We start from the raw sequence: 24,195 nt of genomic DNA on the forward strand, positions 1-24,195 counted from the left end.
AAAATTTATTCTGCTGTGAATTGTAAATTTCTATTGTAATTGTAAATTTGTGTATTTAATATGATTATGTTTTTGTTCTAAACCATTTTTTATAGAATCTGTTATAGAAAAAAAAGACAAGTGAAAACAAAACACAAAGTTTCAATTTCATTTTTGATAATCATAAAAATTGAAGTAAACTTTTCAGAACACACATGAAACATACAAGGATGCATAGTTCCCCTGGTGTGACGTCTATGCAGAGTAGTCTACTACCCTGCACACAGAGCATCGTCTTCATTTTGCTCTGTTTTTATTAATTTCATCTTTATTGATTTTAACAAAAAGTAATCAATTTTTCACTTTTAGGTAGCTAATGTATATATTTCTTTTTTATAAAACAAATCCTTTGAGTACAATTTTCCTATCAATTAGATATGATTTAAATGAATTTTTGATTGTTTTCTTAGTAATTTTTTCAAATCACATTTATGCTAACTGATTCCCAGATAAAAAAAGAAATTGTCTTTTTTGAATTTGTAAACTAAAGCAATTTTTTTTTTTTTAATTTAATTTATTGAATACAATTAATTAGGCTGCAATTTGAAAAAATTGTTGACCTATAAATTCCCACTGTCGTTAAACTCGAGAACAGAGTTAGATGAAATCCGAAACCATTCTTTGGTTTCGGATTTCATCTATCAAATACGGAAACCTTTAGGACAAGAGGCCCTGATCAACTATATACAAACTTCCGTTGAAAACCAGAAGTCACATTATTTCAATTCAAAACTTTCCCATGAAAACAGTTAATAGATGACTGAAACAACTATTGTTAAAGGTAAACTATGATGTACAGGGCAAGTCACTACTAATTTGAGGTGAAAAGTATGTATTTTAAATTAAATAAATTATAAATTGCAGCCTGGCATTGTGACGCTGTCACAATAAATAATTGCTCATTTTCATAATCAATTACAGAGATACTTGTAAAAGTTAGAACAACAGTAGAATTATGAAAGATTTTTAATGAAGACACAATTGCAAAAGGCTTTAAGAAATGTTGTGTTACCAAAAACTTGGACAGAACAGAAGATGATGCTCAAGGAGGCTGAAGACCATGATGACAATGAAATAGGAAACAGAAATGACAACAATGAAAATGAACTACTGTTTCAATAACTTTAGCAATTTGCATTAAAAAGAATTGGAATTTTTTGTAAACAAATAAAGGTAATTTTAAAGGTTGCTTTTATCTTCTGGTCCCAATTTTTTTCAAAAAGATTCCAAAATTGAAAGTCAAATTATTCACGCCAATACGGTAATTTGGTTAATATCAATACTACTCTAATTGAGTCATGTTTGCAACCTCCAGAATTTATTTCCCACCTCATAGAAGCAATTTTACTGTTTATAAAGAAAATTCAACATCCATAATTGTTAATGATTATTACAAATGTGCTTGTATTAAGTGGGAACTTACTGTATAGAAAAATTCTTAAAAGATCTACTGAAAATGTAAAGAATGGTTTAATTTGGTAGATAATTTTATGAATTTTAGTTTATTATATTTTAATTAAATATATATTTGTTTGTAGTTATCGTTGTCAGGATGGAATCATCTGGATGTACTTTTCCCGTGCTTTTTCAAACGAGCAATGATTGTCGCTGTAATAACTAGGATCGAGAAAAGACCATTACTTTTGAAAGCAGGATCGCCGATTGGCTGTCGTTAATCATACAATGGCCAGACCTCCGATAACGCTGAGTGACCAATCAGCACTATCTTCAATCCATATAAAAAGATAAAGTTTAGGCAAGACACTTAACTTTGCCTAAAGTTAAGTGTCTTGCTAAACTTAGGCTAAAGGAAGAGTTCGTCAAACAAACTTGTTGAAGGCGATTGTTTTTGTTTTGCTGTGTCTTTAACAAATGCCAGAAGGAATATACATCTAACTACATCTCAGGAATGCGTTGCAAGGTGTCCTTTTGATGGACCTGTTCTGGATTAATTGACTATTTGGATTCTAATTTATTTTGTGTGTGAAACCTATATTGTCAATATCTTCAACATTGTCATTTCAACATTGTAATTCTTGTGAACATTGTATGTTTATGTAAATTTTATTTGTTGTTATAAATGTGAGCCTGCGGATTTTTGCGGCTCTTTTAAAAATTTAAATTTTTATATTAACTAACTTCGGAAAAAAACCCGAAGATTTTGTACTAGATCGGATTTCACCGATTGTATCACAACTCGCTGAGGAACTTTACAGTTAGGTGTGAAAAATGCACCGTCATCGTCAACAAGAATCGATGATGTGTCAGCTCTCGCACGAAAAAGTATAAAAGCTCGAATCTCCGTAACCTCAGGGCGATTCGTCATAGGAAGTTGTATTTAGTAATAGTGTCACCGAAATTCCCGAGCCTCCATTCAGCGGACCCGATCCTGCTATAGAGAGAGGACCTCGAATAGAAGACATGGAAGACACCACATCCTGAACGTTCGCCAATTCACCCTGCCACCGACAGGTATTTTGGGGTATATAGGATTTGTAAGCACTCTCTCTCGAACTCGAAAATTCGTGCTTGAATTTATGTAAATAGTAGAAATAACCGCTTTTAACCTTTTGTAGTGCTTAGTTGAGTATATAATAAATGCTTGTTTAGTTTTAAACCTGTTTCCTGTCATTTAAGGACACCTATCAACTAGCTCATCTCCCTCCCCACTCGAACTGCCCTCCTAGCCATCCAACGACGCCGAGATCGGGTTTTATCAACCTGTTGCCGAGTAAGTGGTCAGTGGGAGATTGATTCCTGACCCACGGTTTATCTCACATAAACATTTTGTGAACTGTGAACTTGTGGTTTGGAATTGACTGTTGTTAGGAAAATCACAATGACTCTTTGATGTTTAAATTAATAAGCAATGTGTATTACTATGCATTTTCAGTCATACATGAATATGACAATACTGTGATAAGTCTCCACATATATCTCCAGAAATTTTTATTTGACAAATCCTAATAAGAATACAGATTGAGATACGAAGCTTTAAATTGAATGTCTGCAGAGTCACTTCCTACTTTCACTAGAGAAATCTTTGAATTTTTCCCAAATGCACTTTGAATCAATCTGTAATATCAAAATTCTTTAATTTGCATACTGTGATGGATAGCAAAGAACATTTGTTGTAATGGGACTATGAACACAGTAATATAGGCACATGCACACACATAATTTGAGATTGTATATAAATATATCTAGTCTACTTGCAAATTGCATCTTCCAAAGTATTAAAAAAAGATAAAAGATCCTGGGTGTAAAGTGAATGAGTTAAGAATATAAAGAAACTTTACATATCAAAACAAGATTTTTTTTGTGTATTGATACAATAAAATGTTAAACTAATCCTTCTTGATTATTTTAATCTTATAGGCTTATTACTTAATCCTACAGAACTATGTAATTCAGTATTACAAGGTTAGCAGAATATCAATATTAGAGCATTACACTAAATTTCAAATAGATAAATTTATGAAATATGACCAATCTTATTTTTTTAATTAAATGTAATTCTTTCCAATTATTTTAAGTTAAATTAACTGAACACAAATAAATACAAGTTGTAGTAAAACAATACTATGTATTACTGGTTATTATAATAATTATAAAGAATAACTTACAAAATCTTTACTGCTTTTCTTTTTCTTGCCCTGAGATTTTGAATCATCATCATCTCCTTCCCCTTCATTTTCATTCTTCAAACGTTTTCGAGACATAAGTGAGAAATAGTTTAAGACTTTATCTCTTCTATAAATAAAAATAAATAGTTATAATAGCTAAAATATAGTAAATTAATGTTCTAATTATTTTAAAAAAGTGATAATGTTACTTTGTTAAAAATTCTGTAACATTTGTACACAAATCTTTAACAGTTTAATAAAAAAAAAAAATCCTAATAAATTAAAACAAATAAAAATTAAAGAATCCCTACTTTCTGATAAAATTTTGAATACTTTTTTTTTTTTAACTTTCTACAGTTGAAGTCACATGATTTTACTGATTTAAAACATCAACAGAAGTCTAATAATATAACTTCAAAGTTAATATTTTAATAATTAGACTACATTTATACTTTCAAGTTTAATTATAAAGTATGTTCTATTGGTATAGATTAAAACTTTATAATGTATATTTACATTCAATTCTTACACAACAATATACAGAACATAAATTATGAATTTCCTTACACAACAAATATAAGTGCATAATTTATATACAGTAATATTCCTTATATCAGTGTTTTTCAACATCTAATGAATCGTCGCCCCCTTCAATAAAACTGTTATGTAGTATCACCCCCTTCACTACAAAATTCCGATGCTGAGGGACAATGCTAACACCAAATTTGTACTGCATTGAATACACTAGTGACTAGTATAATGTTATTCGTTTAATTATTGTACAATATAACGAATAAAATATCTAATTATTCTTAATATAATGTTTTACTATTTCTTCCAGAAAATTGTTTTTTGCCCCCAAAATATAAATTGTTACTAATCGCCCCTCAACATGGAAAAACTCCCACATGGGGGCGATATCACCCCCATTGAGAAACACTGCCTTATATAAAGAATGAATACAAATTACTTGTAATGTATTCCTTCAATTTAAAAAAAAATAATAAAACTTTAAAATCAGTGAAAGTTGAAAATACCTAATAAGTTTGAGAAATTTTCTATTCAATAGTGATTAATGGTAATTCAAAGAACTGATAATGGCTGCCACAAAACTTAAGTCCTACATTCATATCATTTGACATAATACAAAAATCTTCATTCATCACAAATACATTAAGCTTTCAATTAAGTATACTGAATATTAAAATAAAAGAACTGACAAAATTTTTCAATATTTAAGTTTTAGCACACTTCAATATTTGCTAGTTCAGGGGTCAGCAACCTTTCAGTGTTTTGCTGAAACTAAGTTATAGTAGTGTTATTCTGGGTGCCAACATGATTTTACCAATTTGTTACATATGTATACCAATATCTGGTGAATGTCAACATTCTCCAGTGAATATCAGCAATCACACAGTCATTTTGTGTATGTATGAAAAATTTGCTAAATACCATTATTTCTCACTTACACTGGCATATGTCGACATTCAGCATGCACTGACAGTGAATGTTGAATAAAAATATTTTTATTACGTTAAGACAAAAATGCAACTTTTTAATATGTCAAAATAGGAGAAAACTTAAGTAACAGCACATGTAAATAAACTGTTGAACCTAAAACAAACAGTACATTCTTAACCAGAAAAGAAAAATAATACGCAATAGTAAACTTACACATATATTATGTGATTAATGTTATATAATCTTATTTATTGCAACAACTTAAACTGTTATGGCACTTTGAATTACACAAGAGTCCCTTGCTTTTACAACTGCATTTATTTGTGGAACACTTCTGTTTGCAATGACAGCGTGTATAGCCTTGCCCTCCACTTTTTGAATTAGCTGCAGCTGCTTCTCTCAGGAGATATTTCTTGAGAAGAAATCTCATCAATGGAAAGTAATTTTTCTTTACAAATCACAAACTGATTATGGGTATAAAGCTACTTGAGGGTACCATTTTTGTTTGCTAATTTATAAAAGTTGGAGTCTTCTTTTCCAACAACAACCGCCAACACATTTCAGGCATCTGTACGGCCACAGTGACATCAGGGACTTGTATTCGTACAGTATCACCAATTTGAGCAGAAGGAAATGGAGAAGGAAATAACAAAGAATTTGTCAACAGACTCACCTTTCTGTCAACATCGGCTTCTCGGGTGTCGTTTCGACCTCCACCAAAGCTTATCTGTGCTTGTCTACATACACTGGCAATTGTTTGAATGTATAATAATATAATCAAATATTTGGTCTTTCACAGACGTATTTTGTATGTGTCAACATTCACTGGAGAATATCGACATTCTCTAATTTTGAGTAACATATAACATATATATATATATATATATATATAGGATTGTCCAATTGAAAAGTGGACACCTGTAATATTTCATTGTGCAAAGTAGTGATTGTTGGGGCAACTTACAAGTGGGTAATCTCAACATAGGCAAAGCACAGGCTGCATTAACTATTGGCAGGAATAGATTTTATCTCCAGTAATTGACAGATTAATGTTAAGTTAATTATTATGTAAGTGTCCAGAATTAAACAACAGGAGGTAGTTTGGTTTTTAGTGGTTGAAGGGAATAGGAGTGCCAACATCTATAGACAAAAACAATGCTATAACAAAGACCCTGAGTTCCTCCTTACTGTTGCAGGAGATGAGACTTGGTGCCACCATTACACTCTTAAAACAAAGAAACTGTGTAAGCAATAGAAATACTCCTATCCAGTCCTTGTAAGTCCATAGCAATGCCCAGTGCTGGAAAAGCAATGCTGACTTCTTTTTTTTTACTGCTGTGCAGTTTCACATTTTTGGACTTCTCAAGAAAGTTTTACAAGGCAACAATGATGAGGTAAAGAATAATGTTAAAGAATTTTGTTACCAGCAGCCACCAGAATTCTGTGTGAGGGGCATTGATCTGCTTGCGAGACACTGGGATCTTTGCCTAAACAAACATGGAAATTTCTTTTAGATTTGCAATAAATGTTTGCCAGTTCTGACATGTGTCCACTTTTCATTTGGGCAACTATTATTAAAACTATTATCAAAATCGGTCCAGTTATAACGAACTTCAAAAATATATAATTTTGAAATTAAGTTGTTAATTGAATTATGTTCTTACATGTGAAGTGCATGCACACGTAGATGGTAACATGGACCATAAATGCGTGTGTTCTAATATAAATATACAAGCAAGAGATTCATTTTTAATGTACCATGACCTACACTCAAGTATGGTTTCATTTAAATGTGTAATTAATAATTAACACACAATTTTTACTATATTTCTATTCAATCTTAGTGCCACTGAAAATTGCCCCGTACGCCATATTTGGCCCATTTACAATAGGTTGCCAACTCCTGCACTAATTTATTCTTATCAACATAAATTAATTATATTTCTATAATCAGTTTATGATGACAATTTTTTATAATATAGTAATTTTAATATCATACTTATTGTATTGTTCTTCAGCTTCTTCTGCAGTTAAAGCTTTGTATCTCTGAATAGGAGCAAAATTATACCATTCACTGACAGGAAAGGCTTCAAAAACTCCATCAGGTGCCTGCATAAATACATAATAAGAAGTATTTTCTGCAACACCACCTTCTCTAATGCCTTTAAATCTAAAATTTAAAAATATAATAATTTTTAACAAAAATATTTAAAGAACTTAATATTAAATTAGAATAGAATTTAGATTTTAATTTAGGATAGTAACTTTTAAACAAATCTTGTAAATGAAAATTTAAATAAATCAAAAATAAATTGAGTACAAAAATAACATTAAATTTTACAATAAGAAAAGTTTGTTAAAAGATTTGAAACAAACAACACATTAATAGTTTATTCGTATTACTTAATCACACATTAAATTTTGAGATTATTTTGTGTTTACTCTTTTTTTTTGATAAAATATATAGATAAATAATAAATCTACAGACATCAAAGATCATAATTATTAAAGCTATACTACTATATTAACAACAAAACAACAGCTGAAAAATGAAAAAATTTATATTTTCTGAATCTCTAAAATTTTCTTATTGTATAATTTAATTAGATTTTTCATCATTAAATCAATACCAAAATAACCCCAAAAACTGATATAAGTAAATTTGGATTAATGTATTCTAATCACAGAGAAGTAATGAAAAAACTTTATTCTCTATCATTTGAATTTTGTTAACAATTACAATACAAATTAATTTCAAAATTTAATTTCTAAATAAAAAAAATGAATTGTGATAATACTCATATGAAATCATAAAATATCTTAAATATTTTTGTGAGATTTCGACTTTTTTCATTTTCACTTTTGTTTTAATCAGCGTTCCAGCACATTTTTAATTAATTGTTTAAAGTAATAAGATTTCTAATCTTCTATCAGAGCAGAGAAAGGTTAAGCAGTGAGAAGATGACAAAGTGGAAAAACCCATTTCCTTTTTTTTTCTCTCCCACTTGCAATACTCTGATAGATAAAACTGATCAAATATCTCTCCGAATCAACAATCATTACGATGTTTGGACTTATGTTACACCCTAAATCAAAGCATTTGATTATTAATGATAGGAAACTGTCAACCAGATGAAATTATGAAGTAAGATGAGTCACAATAACGACTAGAAAGTATCAATAATTTGGCCGAATCATCCAGTTCTTGGCAGCTCATATCAGCCAAAGCCAAACCCAGACCCGACTCAAACTCAGACCACATTAAATCTAAGTCACCCGAGTCAATTCTCATGTGCCACAAGTATAAAAAGGGCTCGCACCCAATCACTGGGGCGAGTGCTGAAGAAGACCGAACTCCTGCTAGATCCGCTACTCACTGCCTCACCAGACCGATGGAAAGACAATTAAGAAAACATCACTCTCGCAACAGTGCCAAACAAGGTATTGACTTTGAAGTTTTTATGTAAACTCTCTCTCTGTCAGTCAACTTAGAAATTAAGTTAGATTTAGTCTTTAGGGAAATAACTATCCACAAGAACTATCTGTTTTTGTCTCTGGTAAATGGAACTCATGTTAATGTTATGTCGTCTTACTATGTAACTTTGTTACATTGCGTCTGTAATCTCTTTTATTATTTATATTAAATGTGTTAAGTTTATCTGAATGGCTGTAGTAATTCGTGTATTGCCAACACCTTATCGGCGACCTCGCTGACCCTCCTACTTGCTCTATCAATAGAAGACCATAATCCTTCGACCCAGTGAGCGGGACCTGCCGTCCCGATGTCAGAGAACAGGTTAAGTCTCGCGCCTTAACCCCCAACTTCTCATATTTTTAAAACTAAAAACTCATTTAAACACATTATACAATTTATTTAAATGTAATAATAGTGTATTTAAAAGATATTTTATTTTTATAAAAAAAATTATAAAACGACAAAAAATGAAAATAATTTTTTAAATTTAAAACCTACTTCTTACCACCTCTACCTCCAACTTCTAATATCCATGGTTGATCTTCAGGATTATATTTTTTTGTTACAATTCCATGTTTCTTTTTTCTTGCTTCCTCTCTTTGCTCTCTTCCAAATTCACTACCAGCACCATATTTGGGAAGATCTTCATCTGTTTTAAATTCTTTAATATTATTCTCTCTTTCAAGTCTAGCCTGTATGAAGAGTTATAAAAATTATCATCATTACAATAAATTTGCAATTAAATAATTTGTCAAAATAGATATCATTTGTGCTTATTGTATGCAGGGTAAAGTGACCCTGAGTCATTATCTGTTTGACTGTAAGAACCTGGCTCATCTTCGTTCACCAGCACGTATCAGTAGCGTTATTCATAAAAAACCAACTGATAATATTCATGGATTATTTTCTAATAATGATTTGGTTGAAACTATTTAGTGTAAGTACAACTTTTTGTAATACGTTATCAAATATGTTATCCCCTCCTAAGAATTAATCTATATATGGCATAATTATATTAAATTAATTAAATTATTTGTCAAAATATTGGGTTGAACCAAAAGTTCGTTTGAAAATATTTACACAATTGCTTCTGTGACACCTCTGTCATGCTTATCAAGTTTTAACTTGTTTAGGTTGACATTACGAATATTTGAATATTTATTACATAAGTTTAATTACAGATATTTTTTAAAATTTTGTTATCTTTTAAGAAAAAAAAAACATTAAAATGGAAGATAAGAAAGTGCATTTTCAACATCTCATGCTCTATTATTTCCGAAAAGAAAAAAATGCAACAAAAACTCAAAAAAAAATATGTGCTGTATATGGGAAGAATGCAGTTACTGATCGAACACTCCAGAAATGGTTTTCAGAATTCAGGGAGGAAGATTATTCTCTTGAAGATGCACCTCAGTCAGGATGGCCTTCAACCATAGAAGATGAGTCCATAATAGGGAATCTCAATACTATTATCAGCTAGACAGACAGTGTGAAAACAAGTGAACACAACAACAAACTAGACAAGATGAACAGACCAACAGAGACAAATGAGCACAACCACCCAAATCTTTTTTAAACGTTAACTTACTCACTAACTAAACTAACCTACCATAACCTAGGACGGGTCGGCAGGAGTGGCTCGCAAGCTGCACGCAACTCTTTGCAGCTCTTTGGAACTAAACTCCAATTTCACCTCATCTCATGCAGCCTTATAACTTATGAGTTTATGAGATAGAGCCACCAAGCAAACTTTGACTCGTATTGCATACTATCTACCACTCTTTAGCCCATCTGCACATAACGACACACGTGTTGATCAATATGAGTCGCATACAAGTGGTATCATTTGAAGCATATCTATATATATAATCCATTAAACGCGTGTCCATCCGTCCGTGTAACGTTATGCCAAAAATAGCCACTAGAGGCACCCTGTCATGTGTTGTATTTCACACATTTAAATTAACAATATAAATTATTATTATTCATTTGGCCAATAGCCAATAACAATATAAATAATTCAGTATATTTGTAATAGGAATTTATTTTTGTCATGGAATGCCTGTAATGCATATAGGTCCTGTACATATGTACAGGACCTATATGCATTACATATAGGCTATATGCATTACATACTATATGCATTACATATAGGCTTACATATGTATATTACATATATGCAGCTCTCTGGTACTTTTGTTATCCTGTTTCCATGACAATTTGGCTCTTCTCATTTGACAAACTGCTGACCCCTGACCTAGGACAAACCTAACCAGACAAGTAAAGCTAACAAATCACAAACCCTAATCTAATTTAACCTAACCTATCATAACCTAACCAGAAATCAAACTAAGAGTCCCTAATCTGACTTACAACTAGGACTAACCAATACCCATACGGGTACAGGTATCGGTATCATACTAACTACCATACCCATACGGAAGTTCCTTGCAGAATAATGTGTTGCTAGATATCTTGGGATGCTGCTTTTTTACAGTAGCCTATCTACTTATGCTGAGTCTACGCAAGCCATCATCGATATGGGTAACTCTCACACACAAATTACTGATTACATCTCAAAGTTTCACTTATTACTTCTTAGTAATAAAATAATTTTCTAAAATTTCAAATTTTTATTATTATACTCAAATGTCTATTAAAACATTGATTCTGAAAAAATAAGATATACTTTACAGTTGAAATATGATTAACAAATTTTATTATATTAAGTTTTGTCTATAATAATGTTAAAATATTGTAATAATTGGCATTAAAATACAAATATTTTCTTTTCTTTACTTGCAAAATTCTAATAGCTTACAGTTTCAATAAATTTGTAACTAAATTATTATTTTCATTATTTAAACAATTAAAAACAATACTTAACACACATTAATGGAATAGAATATCTGAGCATTTAGTGAATTATACTGGAATGTGTTTAAGTATGTTTTTGATCTGAGGATAAAATAATAAATTTTCAAATTAAAATTATCATTAACAGCTTTATAATTGTAAATTTTATATCTATTTAAAATTTGTTAAATTTGGTACTATATTTATATAAAATATTTATTCATTTTAATACAGTATCATTAGATATCAATCAATTTTCATTACTAATGTTTATTATTATTATTTCATATAATAAGTTACTTACTAGTGTCCATTTTTTAACATCAACGTTCAAAGACGTGTTAAATCTCATCACATTTAAAGATTTTTTATTTGCTCTAAAAAAAAAATCAAAAGTTCTAATTAAGTTATATTTCTAAATGAAAATTATTATTAATTAATAATTAGTTATATGCTAATACAATAACCCTTTGTTATATCACACATGTTGGGAGATAAATCAAATGAACAATATATCAGATTGCATAAGAACCAATGTATCTATCTGTCTATTTTTGTTTACTTTCACTCTCCATAAAGACTTGTGGATTGTATTTCATACAATGATAGTTTTGAGATTAATGGTTAGAATAAGATAATTTCTTCGTTAGCAGAAATTCAATGGCAACTGATTTTTTTTTTTAAATTATTATTTAAAGTTTTTTATGTTTAGAAAACAGACAAGAAAAAAAAAAAAAAGCCAAACATATCCAAATGAGCAATATAACAAGGAGTTACTTGTATATTAAATTATAATCAAACATGTTTATCAAAAGTAATTTTAGTGATGGGACGATTTATTGGAATCAGAGATCGGAAAAATCTGGAATTTTCTGTTAAATAGAAGGATATCTGTCAACTTTCATGCCTGGGAGTATATCTTCCTTTAAGTTGTCAGCGTCAAGAAAGACACTTTCCCCGCAACCTTCTGACCTGCTGTCCTGATTTTGTTGTAATATAACTAGTGGCCAGTTGAGTCAGTTGTCACCTATTCCTCAAGCGGGTCAATTGTTTGTGTGTCATTTGTGGTGATAGAATAAAGCAATGTCTCCAACATAACTTTATTTCGTCACCGGATATATTGGCTTTGATGAGTATCGCCACTACCGCCACTACAAATCCATCTCATCTGTGACCACATGTACAGAGGATCTACAGATTTCAAGCTATCTTCAAGAACTTTCATCCCATTAACCCAACTAGCAACCACCAGATCTCTGCTCCTCTACAAGGTATTTATCCCCGCACACTCTATTGTAAACTCTCTCTCTCACACAACTGAATTATCGTGTCTATGCATTTAGAACCTTCTAAATGGCTCAGCAGTCTTATTTCACTAATCTTGTGTGTAAACTTTTAAGAACAAATAAACAAGTATATGTGTTTGTATAACTTTGTCTCCGAGTGCATTACTTCTGTCACGCCGTCTCATAGTCCTCCATCCAAAATCTGATTACTTACGCACGTGACTGCTTGTGTGACCTAGTTTCTAACAAAAACCATTCACCGTTGTGGCTTCTATGTCAAACAGGACACAGTGGTGTCATCCTGATGAGGCATCGAAGAGGTGCCAACCCTTCGGTCAAAAATACATTATTTTTTCAAATGTGATTCATCAAATCCTACCAGCTCATAACCAACCAACCAACCAAATGCAATTCATGTGTTTCTGAGTAAAAATACTTGTTCATGCTAAGTTTATTGCCACTTTGAGTTTTAAAAATAGATTTTTCAAGATAAGTCATCTTGACATTCACAGCTCAAGTGAACAAATTCAAAAATTGGTTAACTCATAATAATGATGATATTTGTTCAGTTCATTGCATCACTTGCCAAACCTAGTTTAGTGTTAAATATGATGGAATTAAAGCATTTATGAGACATGCCTATTGTAAGAAGCATGAAAAAAGAAGTACATCTCATTTACCTTCCCCCTAGTAATCATGTCAACCAACGAAGCAGTTTCCAGAGATGGCAACCCTATATGACATGATGGGAGAATTTTTACATTTCTTTCAAAAGATTGGAAAATTTAGAATCAATCATTTTCCATTCATAAACTTGATGTTTATTAATTAGCCTAATCAATGTACCATGTTCATAATGTAAATCATTAATTTTTCTGAATTAAAATAAACTTTAAAAAGTATTCAAAAGAATTGGAATAAGAATTGGAAATTTTATCAGAATTGGGAGTTTTCAGCAGAATCAGAATTGGAAGAAATTTTGGTATCATCCCATCACTAGTAATTTGATATAACATTTGAAAAGATTACCTCTTTATCAATATTCTAACAATATATACCATATTTACTCGAATATAAGACAACCCTGCATATAGGACATGGTATGACTTTAAAGATCNTAATTAGTTATATGCTAATACAATAACCCTTTGTTATATCACACATGTTGGGAGATAAATCAAATGAACAATATATCAGATTGCATAAGAACCAATGTATCTATCTGTCTATTTTTGTTTACTTTCACTCTCCATAAAGACTTGTGGATTGTATTTCATACAATGATAGTTTTGAGATTAATGGTTAGAATAAGATAATTTCTTCGTTAGCAGAAATTCAATGGCAACTGATTTTTTTTTTAAATTATTATTTAAAGTTTTTTATGTTTAGAAAACAGACAAGAAAAAAAAAAAAAAGCCAAACATATCCAAATGAGCAATATAACAAGGAGTTACTTGTATATTAAATTATAATCAAACATGTTTATCAAAAGTAATTTTAGTGATGGGACGATTTATTGGAATCAGAGATCGGAAAAATCTGGAATTTTCTGTTAAATAGAAGGATATCTGTCAACTTTCATGCCTGGGAGTATATCTTCCTTTAAGTTGTCAGCGTCAAGAAAGACACTTTCCCCGCAACCTTCTGACCTGCTGTCCTGATTTTGTTGTAATATAACTAGTGGCCAGTTGAGTCAGTTGTCACCTATTCCTCAAGCGGGTCAATTGTTTGTGTGTCATTTGTGGTGATAGAATAAAGCAATGTCTCCAACATAACTTTATTTCGTCACCGGATATATTGGCTTTGATGAGTATCGCCACTACCGCCACTACAAATCCATCTCATCTGTGACCACATGTACAGAGGATCTACAGATTTCAAGCTATCTTCAAGAACTTTCATCCCATTAACCCAACTAGCAACCACCAGATCTCTGCTCCTCTACAAGGTATTTATCCCCGCACACTCTATTGTAAACTCTCTCTCTCACACAACTGAATTATCGTGTCTATGCATTTAGAACCTTCTAAATGGCTCAGCAGTCTTATTTCACTAATCTTGTGTGTAAACTTTTAAGAACAAATAAACAAGTATATGTGTTTGTATAACTTTGTCTCCGAGTGCATTACTTCTGTCACGCCGTCTCATAGTCCTCCATCCAAAATCTGATTACTTACGCACGTGACTGCTTGTGTGACCTAGTTTCTAACAAAAACCATTCACCGTTGTGGCTTCTATGTCAAACAGGACACAGTGGTGTCATCCTGATGAGGCATCGAAGAGGTGCCAACCCTTCGGTCAAAAATACATTATTTTTTCAAATGTGATTCATCAAATCCTACCAGCTCATAACCAACCAACCAACCAACCAACCAAATGCAATTCATGTGTTTCTGAGTAAAAATACTTGTTCATGCTAAGTTTATTGCCACTTTGAGTTTTAAAAATAGATTTTTCAAGATAAGTCATCTTGACATTCACAGCTCAAGTGAACAAATTCAAAAATTGGTTAACTCATAATAATGATGATATTTGTTCAGTTCATTGCATCACTTGCCAAACCTAGTTTAGTGTTAAATATGATGGAATTAAAGCATTTATGAGACATGCCTATTGTAAGAAGCATGAAAAAAGAAGTACATCTCATTTACCTTCCCCCTAGTAATCATGTCAACCAACGAAGCAGTTTCCAGAGATGGCAACCCTATATGACATGATGGGAGAATTTTTACATTTCTTTCAAAAGATTGGAAAATTTAGAATCAATCATTTTCCATTCATAAACTTGATGTTTATTAATTAGCCTAATCAATGTACCATGTTCATAATGTAAATCATTAATTTTTCTGAATTAAAATAAACTTTAAAAAGTATTCAAAAGAATTGGAATAAGAATTGGAAATTTTATCAGAATTGGGAGTTTTCAGCAGAATCAGAATTGGAAGAAATTTTGGTATCATCCCATCACTAGTAATTTGATATAACATTTGAAAAGATTACCTCTTTATCAATATTCTAACAATATATACCATATTTACTCGAATATAAGACAACCCTGCATATAGGACATGGTATGACTTTAAAGATCAAAATAAAGAAATCGTTTAATCACATGTAAAATATCAAATGAATGTAAATGCACACATTGTCCCGCAAAAATTACTAGCATTTTATTTTATTTTTTTGCCAATTCTTAACAGTCTAATTCACTCGCCATCTTACGAGTTTCTCCGAATTATGATTTCTGAATAATCATCCATTTTCACATGGGAATGGATTAAAACTTATAACGTGCTCCCATGTGATTTTGGAATTTTAATCTGGAATTCAATTCAAAAGCTTTGCTTTTCCCATTGCTATTCATCTTTACTCCTGACAATATACAAGAACGGTTCAAACAACCTAGATAAAATACTTATGTTTTTAAATACAAGAGAGTAAGCATCCAGTAAAACAATGTGAATACACGGTTCATTAAAAAATATTTGCAAAAACTCAAAGAATCTTTCGCTCACACTTATAGGATGACCTAGGAATTTGAAGCTGTGATAAATGAATAAAAACCTAATCTTATATGCAAGTAAATACAGTATATGACTTTGATTTTGCTTAATACTCACAGGTTCCATTCATCATCACTCAGGAGAAGTCTTTATTGTGAATCAATCACAATAAAGATTGTGAAGTTTATAATAATTACTAAATATGCAAAAAAGTCTAATTTTCCTGGCAAAGATGTATATGATGGACAGCTGCACCCATATAAAACATTGTGTCAAATTCCTACTACAAATTTTATAAATTTTGTTTTTACTGATATCAACAGAAAAAAAGCTACATTACAATTTGTCATTTATAGTATAGCTATTTATAGTAGTACTCTTTGAATATAATTTTTCCACTCCCTAGGTACAGTACAATTTAAATAAGACTTATAAAATTTCTAAGAAAGCAAACAAAAATTTATTTACACTGATTCCCAGACATTTTTAAATATAAATTCTAAAAAAATTTCATTTCTAACTAAAGTAGTTTCCATGAAAAAAAGTAATCAAATGAAACTAATTTTCAAAATCAATCACTTAGATAAGTAGTAAAAATTCCACCTATTCTTGTAAGAGTTAGAAAAATAATAAAATTATGAAATTTGCACTCTGATACAGTACAAAAACTTTAGACAAATGGCATTTTCTAGTTAAAAAGTTTCAAAACTATCTTATAGACTTATAGAACAAAACTTATAGAAAAAAAAGTTATTGCAACAGACAAAGATAAAAAATTTTTCACAATTATTTATCAACTGTCAAAATAACAGATGATATTATGTATTTACCTATGCGACTTTTCCTGTGAACATCAACAATTTGTACAGAATAACATATAAATATAATATTGCAATGTAGCAATATAAAGCCAAACATGATGAAAAAATTTTAAAAGTGAGAAAATGGTTAGCAAAATTTTTCGAATTTCTAATCACTAAGTATCTACGACAAGACAGTTAAGTTGGCAGTCAAAGTTTAACAAAACCATCCTCAAAATTTGCAATAATGGAAATAAAAAGCTATCATCATAAATAACTAAAAATAACTATAAAAAAATTATTTCTTGTTAACTTGTTTATGTTGTCAAGAAATGTTTTAATGCTTATATCTTGAATTTTTTACAATCAATCACTACATTTGATTGAATGAGTGAATGTTACATATGGAGCATTCATAACATCATTCAATCTGTTTTAGTAACTTTTTATAATAAAGTTTGCTTAAATTAATGTCACAATATTATAAAACCTATATTAATAATGCTTAGTTATATGATTAATTAATAATACTTACTCAGGAATTCGTACAATATATTCTTGGCTCACCTCTGCACCTTGATTAACCTAAAATTAAAATTTTCAAATTATAAAGATTAATAATACTTATGAACACAAATTATGAATTAGTTTTATCCCTAAACAGGTGAAAGATGTTATTAATATAAAAAATAAGTATTTCAAAGAAAAAGTAAACTACCAGAATTTATAACAAACAATTTAATATATGCAAAGTAAATAATCTCTATCATCTATACTTAAAACACATCAATATCAGTAATATTGATCTTTATTTTTTAGACGATTCTTTGTTATTCTCATCCATTGCAAAAATATTATACCACTCCAAGACAGTCTGAAAAACTAGTAAAATTCTTTACTTTATAAATGGAAATGTATTTTATTTATAACTGATACATTATTGATGTAAAGAACAATACTTTTATCAAATAATAATTTTTCAAATCATTTAATAAACTTTTAACATGATTCAGACAGCATAACTGGTAATGAGAAAGAAAAACAAAATCTAATCATTTAATCAGTCTTCATTAAACTACATCTAATACTTAAAATCACAAATCTAATTGGTATAAATCAAGTAAGATCTGACAATATTATATAATGTACTCTTGCTAATCTGAACTAATTATTATGTAGGACTCAGATTATGAAAAGATCGAATTAGCAGGATTACAAAGAAACGAGGGTCAAAAATGGCTGCTGACATACTGCAGCAGATTCAATGATAAATCTCAAAAACACAACTTTTAATTCATATAATACAATAAACAATATTAATTATATTCATAACTAGCTGTACCCGGCCATGCATTGCTGTAGCTCAAAATGTATCTATTATAAATGTATAACACTCCCTGCAGGAGGGAATTTTGAAAAATCCCTTTTTAGTGTACATTCTTTTGATGTACCCTATTAAAATGAAATCAAAAATGCAAAAAACCTCATCTAAAATAGAATAATAAGACCAGTTCTTCACGGTAAGCCTTAATTTTGTCCTGCTCACCCACAGGGGAATTTCGACATCTATATACCGTAATATAAAAACACGCTCCTATTCGAATGCAATATTGTGTCAAAATTTCAAAGCAATCGGTTAAGAACTTTCAGAGATTTAAGATTTTGAACAAACAAACATTTACATTTTTATTTATATAGATTATTACAGTAAACTTTACTGTTATCATGCTTTATTTCTTGGTGACCCAAAAACTAAACTTCTGGCATTAATTTTAAAAGTTTATGCTCATTTTATAAGGGAAATCAATTCAAAAACTATTAACATATTTATAATTAATGCTCACATTCATAATAAAATGTCTGAGGGAGGACAATCACCCCATCACCCTCCATTGAATTTGCACCTGATAAATACTGGATAAATATTATTAAAATGTATAGCATATATTAATTTCATAAATTCTTCATTTTTTAAAGAATAATCTGTAACTTCTTTTTGTTTTGGCCACAACATTTGGTAACAAAATAATAAAAATTAGTTCAGATTAAGCAGACACTGGATTAGTACAGGTTTAGATTAGTGAAAATGCACTGTATATCTAATAATATAAATATCATTCAGTTTTCTTTAAGTTGAGAATTGGGAAATATTTGTACTTAACGATAAAACATTCTGACATTACGCTATACAATGTTGATATTAAATATCATACCATTATTTAAAATAAACAATAGCCAAATATAAAAAGAACAACTTTTAACAGATATAAAAAATAAACGAATTTGTAAGCAAAAAACAAAAATTAATAGGACATAACTATAAAAAATGATATAGAAATAATTATAGAAAACAAAATAAATACTAAGTTTATTTTATTATNACTAATCTTATTTCATTTAATCACAAATAAAATATTATCAAATGCACGTAAATGCACACATTGTCCTGCAAAAATTACTAGCATTTTAAACTTTATGGAAAAATTTTGTAAAATAAACAACATAATTTGTTAATGTAAAGCTGGACAATCGGAAACTTTTTTTGCCAATTCTTAACAGTCTAATCCACTCTCCATCCATTACACTTATGAGTTTCTCTGAATTCTGATTTCCGAATAATTATCTGTTTTTATGTCCGAATGGATTAAAACTTACATTGGGCTCCTGCATGATTTTGGAAAATGTTTGTTTGTTTGTTTTGTTAAGTTATGGCAATGCAACACTTGGGCGATCTGCCTTGGGGATGCCTTCCAGGAGGTCTTTTTAAGGGTAACTGGCTCCTATTCAGGCATTACCGAAGTGGAAAAAACCCAGAAAACTCCATGTAACCAGCTCATCATGGCAAGGCACAAACCCACAACCAGACTCCCAGAGTTCAGGGAACAGAACTGTTTGGCCACTGGTAAGCCAATTTTGGAATTTCAATTTGGAATTCAATTCAAAAGCTTTGCTTTTCCTATTGCTATTCATCTTTACTCCTGACAATACACAAGAACGATTCAAATGACCCAGATAAAATAGTTTTGTTTTTAAACACCAGAGAGCAAGCTTCAAGTAAAAAATGTGAAGACAGATGCACTTGTCGGGCTACTTCTCTGCAATAAGTTCTAAATAATTTGTCATTAGAAGTAGGCATTAAGTGCCATTCCTATTAAATTTAATAATTTTTATTAAATTAATTTTTATAAATAATTTAAATTATTCTAGAAGAAAAGAATTAGCCCAGNATTCAATAATATTATTATTTTTCATAAATAAATAGAGTATTACAAATATTAGAAATTTTACATACATAAACAGAGTAACATTCTGATTAAAGAGATTCTATTATTCTTCAATTTTCTGCATAGAGAATTTATTATAAATTTTACGCCGTGGACACACAAACAGTCCTCTTCATAAAAAGACTTGTTGACTTTATATCAAATATAACTGAAAAGAGTTTGATTATTAATCAATTTTCTTGCTCTGTTTGCTTTATGTAAAATATTGAAAATCCATCATTGGAACTAAAATTGTAGAAAATATATACCAAGCAATTTTTATTCACTCATCAATCTTCAAAGGTTCTGAATTAAACATTCTATTTGTCCAACATACTTTAATATTTAACACATTTAAATTCTCCACTTCATTAAACAGACTTACTACAGAACTGGTTAATGAAAATACAAGTATTTTCATTAACCAGTAAATGAATAAGTGCTCAGGCACTTATTCATTTTCATGGGTCAAAATTCGCAGTACCTATTTGAGCCAGGTATTTAATTTGGTGTTTGTTTTGATTTGACTCAGTGGCGTAGCGTAGCTGGGATGGCAGGGGTGGCACTTTTAGGGGGCGGCAAAATTTCACAACAAATAATAATATCTTGTAAAAATTTGAACCATTTCATTTCATATTTTTGTCGCACCTATGATTCGGACTGATTAAAATGAGCACGAAATTGTTCATTACTTATTCTGTGACGAAACTGAATTTTAGTCTTTTAAATTGAGATACCTAAATAAGGGGGCGGCGAAATTTTCCTCCGCCCTGGGTGGCTGACACCCATGCTACGCCACTGATTTGACTGTAAACCAGGTTAGAACCTTTGTCCAAATTTTGCCTTGCAGTGCAATCTCCTCTTGTATTTTCTCATCAGGTATTTCTCCCTTCAGGTAAACTGTAGGATGTAGGATGAAGAGGCAGGAAAGAATAGTAACTCTCATCATCCATGATTATCTCAAGTGCAAAAAGGAGCATCTCTGGTCCTTTTGAAAGTGGACAATTGCTGTTGTCTTCATTCCTGACTTGAGTTTGTTCTAATAAAATATCCTGTGTCAAGCACTATCCATTTCATAGTTTTTTGTCTGATATCCCATATCTTTTGGCCAATGAGTTGAAACTGAGATAAACTTTCCTATTGTGGGCATGCTTCAGGCTATATTTGCCTCAGTTGTTTAACTGCACTTTTGGCCAATCCAATCTGCTTTCCACTACTGTCAACCTTTTCCTAGGCTATTGACCTATGTCAGCAGTCACAAAATGTCTAGCAATTTTTTCACGTTTGCATGAAGCTTCTGAAAAATTTCTACTTTTTGCTTATTACCTTGTCTATCTACTATCACTGTGATAATTCTTTAAAAAAATAACTGCAATATTTAATATCAAACAAAAGCAGATGACTTCTATGTTCTAATCTACAAATTCATTCTACTCTCATTAATCCAAAAATGCATGTGTTACTGTGAATGACCGATATCTGGAAAATGTCAACATTCTCCGGTGAATGTCAGCATTCACACAGTCATTTCGTGTATGTACGAAATATTTGCTGAATATCATTATTTCTAACTTACACCAGCAAATGTCGACATTCAGCATGCACTGATGGTGAGTGTTGAATAAAAATATTTTTATTACATTAAGACAAAAATGCAACTTTTTAATATGTCAAAATAGAAGAAAGCTTAAGTAACAGTGCATGTAAATAAACTGTTGAACCTAAAACAAACAGCACATTCTAAATCATTAAAGAAAATAATACAATAATAAACTTACACATAAATTATGTGATTAACGTTATACAATCTTATTTATTGCAACAGCTTAAACTGTTATGGCACTTTGAATTACACAAGAATCCCTTGCTTTTACAACTGCATTTATTCGTGGAACACTTCTTTTTGCAATGACAGCATGTATAGCCTTGCCCTCCACTTTTTGAATTAGCTGCAGCTGCTTCTCCAGCAATATTTCTTGAGAAGAAAGCTCACCTATGGAAAGTAACTTTTCTTTACAAATTACGAACTTATTACAAGTATAAAGCTGCTTGAGGGTGCCATTTTTGTTTGCTAATTTATAAAAGTCGAAGTCTTCTTTTCCAACAACAACCGCCAACACATTTCAGGCATCTGTACAGCACCATGGTCAACATCAGAGACTTGTATTTGAACGGTATCACCAATTTGAGCAGAAGGAAACGGCGAAGAATTTGAAGATAGACTGTCGCCTCTCCGTCGACATCGGCTTCTCGGGTGTCGTTTTGACCTCCACCAAAGCTTATCTGTGCTTGTCAACATACACCAGCAATTGTTCGAATGTATAATAATATAACCAAATATTCGGTCTTTCACCGACGTATTTTGTATGTGTCGACATTCACTGGAGAATATCAACATTCTCTAATTTCGGTCTTTCACAGTAACACATGCATGAAAGTACATTTCAAATTTGTGTACCTTTTTTATAAAATTTCTTACATTCTGTTGTATGTAATATAAAAAAAATTTATCATCTTCATTTAAAAAATTAACCATAACCAAAACTTGTGTTAAGATAAAAAATTTTATTCTTTATTTTGTACATCCTAGTTTTCCGGCGCACATGTCAAAACTAAAATAAACTACAAAAATCATCTAGTAATTTTTCAGTACACTCCAATTTTGATGTACTCATACCAACTAAAAATCTCAATCTGTGCATACAAACTAAGTTTGATAGAGATTCTGTCAATACAATTATTAGCAAGGTTGTGGCCGAAATTTTTAATGCAAAAATGTAAACGTCGGACATTCAGCACTGCCTTCCCGCCAAGAAGTTTGACAATGGCGTTTGGAATGTCGAGCATGATTCCATTGACGTTCCAAATGCCATTGTCAAACTTCTAGACTTATGGAAAGATGGTGCCGAACATCCAACGTTTACAATGAAAACTTTGGCTGCAACCTCGCTATTGTGTTCAGAGAAAAGTAAAATTGAAGCTCTGAATGAGTTTGTTGAGACCTTAACAGCTGTAGACCATGCCCGTAGGTGTAAAAAAGTCAAAGTAACTCATACGTCCCTTCATGACATCTCACAAAGAGTTGTATGTAGACTACTCGTTCCATTGACTTTTTTCCTCTGGTTAAATTCCAGATACGTATACCATCATGGCAGCTCATCTCTGATTCCAGCAAACAAAAGAAAGGAAACAGTGGGGACGCACGTTCTAACCTAACCTAACCTATTCTAATAAATTACCATAATTATTACCAACCAAATTATTAGAATAGGTTAGGTTAGGTTAGAACGTGCATCCCCACTGTTTGCTGGAATCAGAGATGAGTTGCCATGACGGTATACGTATCTGGAATTTAACCTTTACTCCTATGGGCACAAGGTCTCTTCATAGACCATATAGCAGCAGCTCAGAATGAGGAGCTTGGGACTATGTTAAGGCCCCAACCTTATTCTGAGCTGCATTTATAGCCATCTATACATATTTCATACTTAAATTTAAGCTTAATAATACATGTTAAAATTTAAATATATTATCACAACAAACATTTAATACACGGAATTTGTTTGTATGTATTCATATATTTGAATTGTGAAATTCATTTTCATAAGATTAAACTAACCTTTGGAGGTATATTTTTTCCGGGAACAGCTTGACTTGGATTATCCACCATTTTGACATTCAAAAAAATTTAATTCTACTTCCGGATATTATTGTATGTCGTGTATAAATATACATATATGTATATGATTAAACATAAAAAAAATATAGGATGAACTGCAATTACGAAATTAATTTAACAAACGAAACACTTGATGGCACATTCGTCCCTCCACATATTAAAAGAAAACACTAATATATTAGAACTAAATTCAAAGCTTGAAAAATA

General features: G+C 30.8%; 1 protein-coding gene across 1 annotated transcript; it reads right to left on the reverse strand.

Moving 5' to 3' along the window:
- Positions 1-3,637: 3,637 nt before the first annotated feature.
- LOC111636665 (general transcription factor IIF subunit 1-like) lies at positions 3,638-24,195 on the reverse strand. Its single transcript, XM_023381955.1, has 6 exons — positions 23,929-24,195; positions 17,582-17,631; positions 11,762-11,834; positions 9,100-9,293; positions 7,126-7,296; positions 3,638-3,792 (listed from the first exon to the last, which is right to left on the reverse strand). Exons 1-6 carry the CDS (start codon positions 23,977-23,979, stop codon positions 3,648-3,650), a joined length of 684 nt encoding a protein of 227 aa, XP_023237723.1. The 5' UTR covers positions 23,980-24,195; the 3' UTR covers positions 3,638-3,647.

Source organism: Centruroides sculpturatus, unplaced genomic scaffold (genome assembly GCF_000671375.1).
Source record: "Centruroides sculpturatus isolate CEXI.00-Female unplaced genomic scaffold, Cexi_2.0 scaffold152, whole genome shotgun sequence".
Taxonomy (NCBI): Eukaryota; Metazoa; Arthropoda; class Arachnida; order Scorpiones; family Buthidae; genus Centruroides; species Centruroides sculpturatus.

Excerpts from the sequence above, each read along its gene's own strand:
- LOC111636665 (XM_023381955.1), bottom strand. The coding sequence starts at position 23,979 with ATGGTGGATAATCCAAGTCAAGCTGTTCCCGGAAAAAATATACCTCCA. Across the intron at positions 17,632-23,928 it reads GAAAAAATATACCTCCAAAG|GTTAATCAAGGTGCAGAGGT; the intron begins GTTAGTTTAATC and ends TTTTAATTTTAG. Across the intron at positions 11,835-17,581 it reads TATATTGTACGAATTCCTGA|AGCAAATAAAAAATCTTTAA; the intron begins GTAAGTATTATT and ends TTTTTTTTTTAG.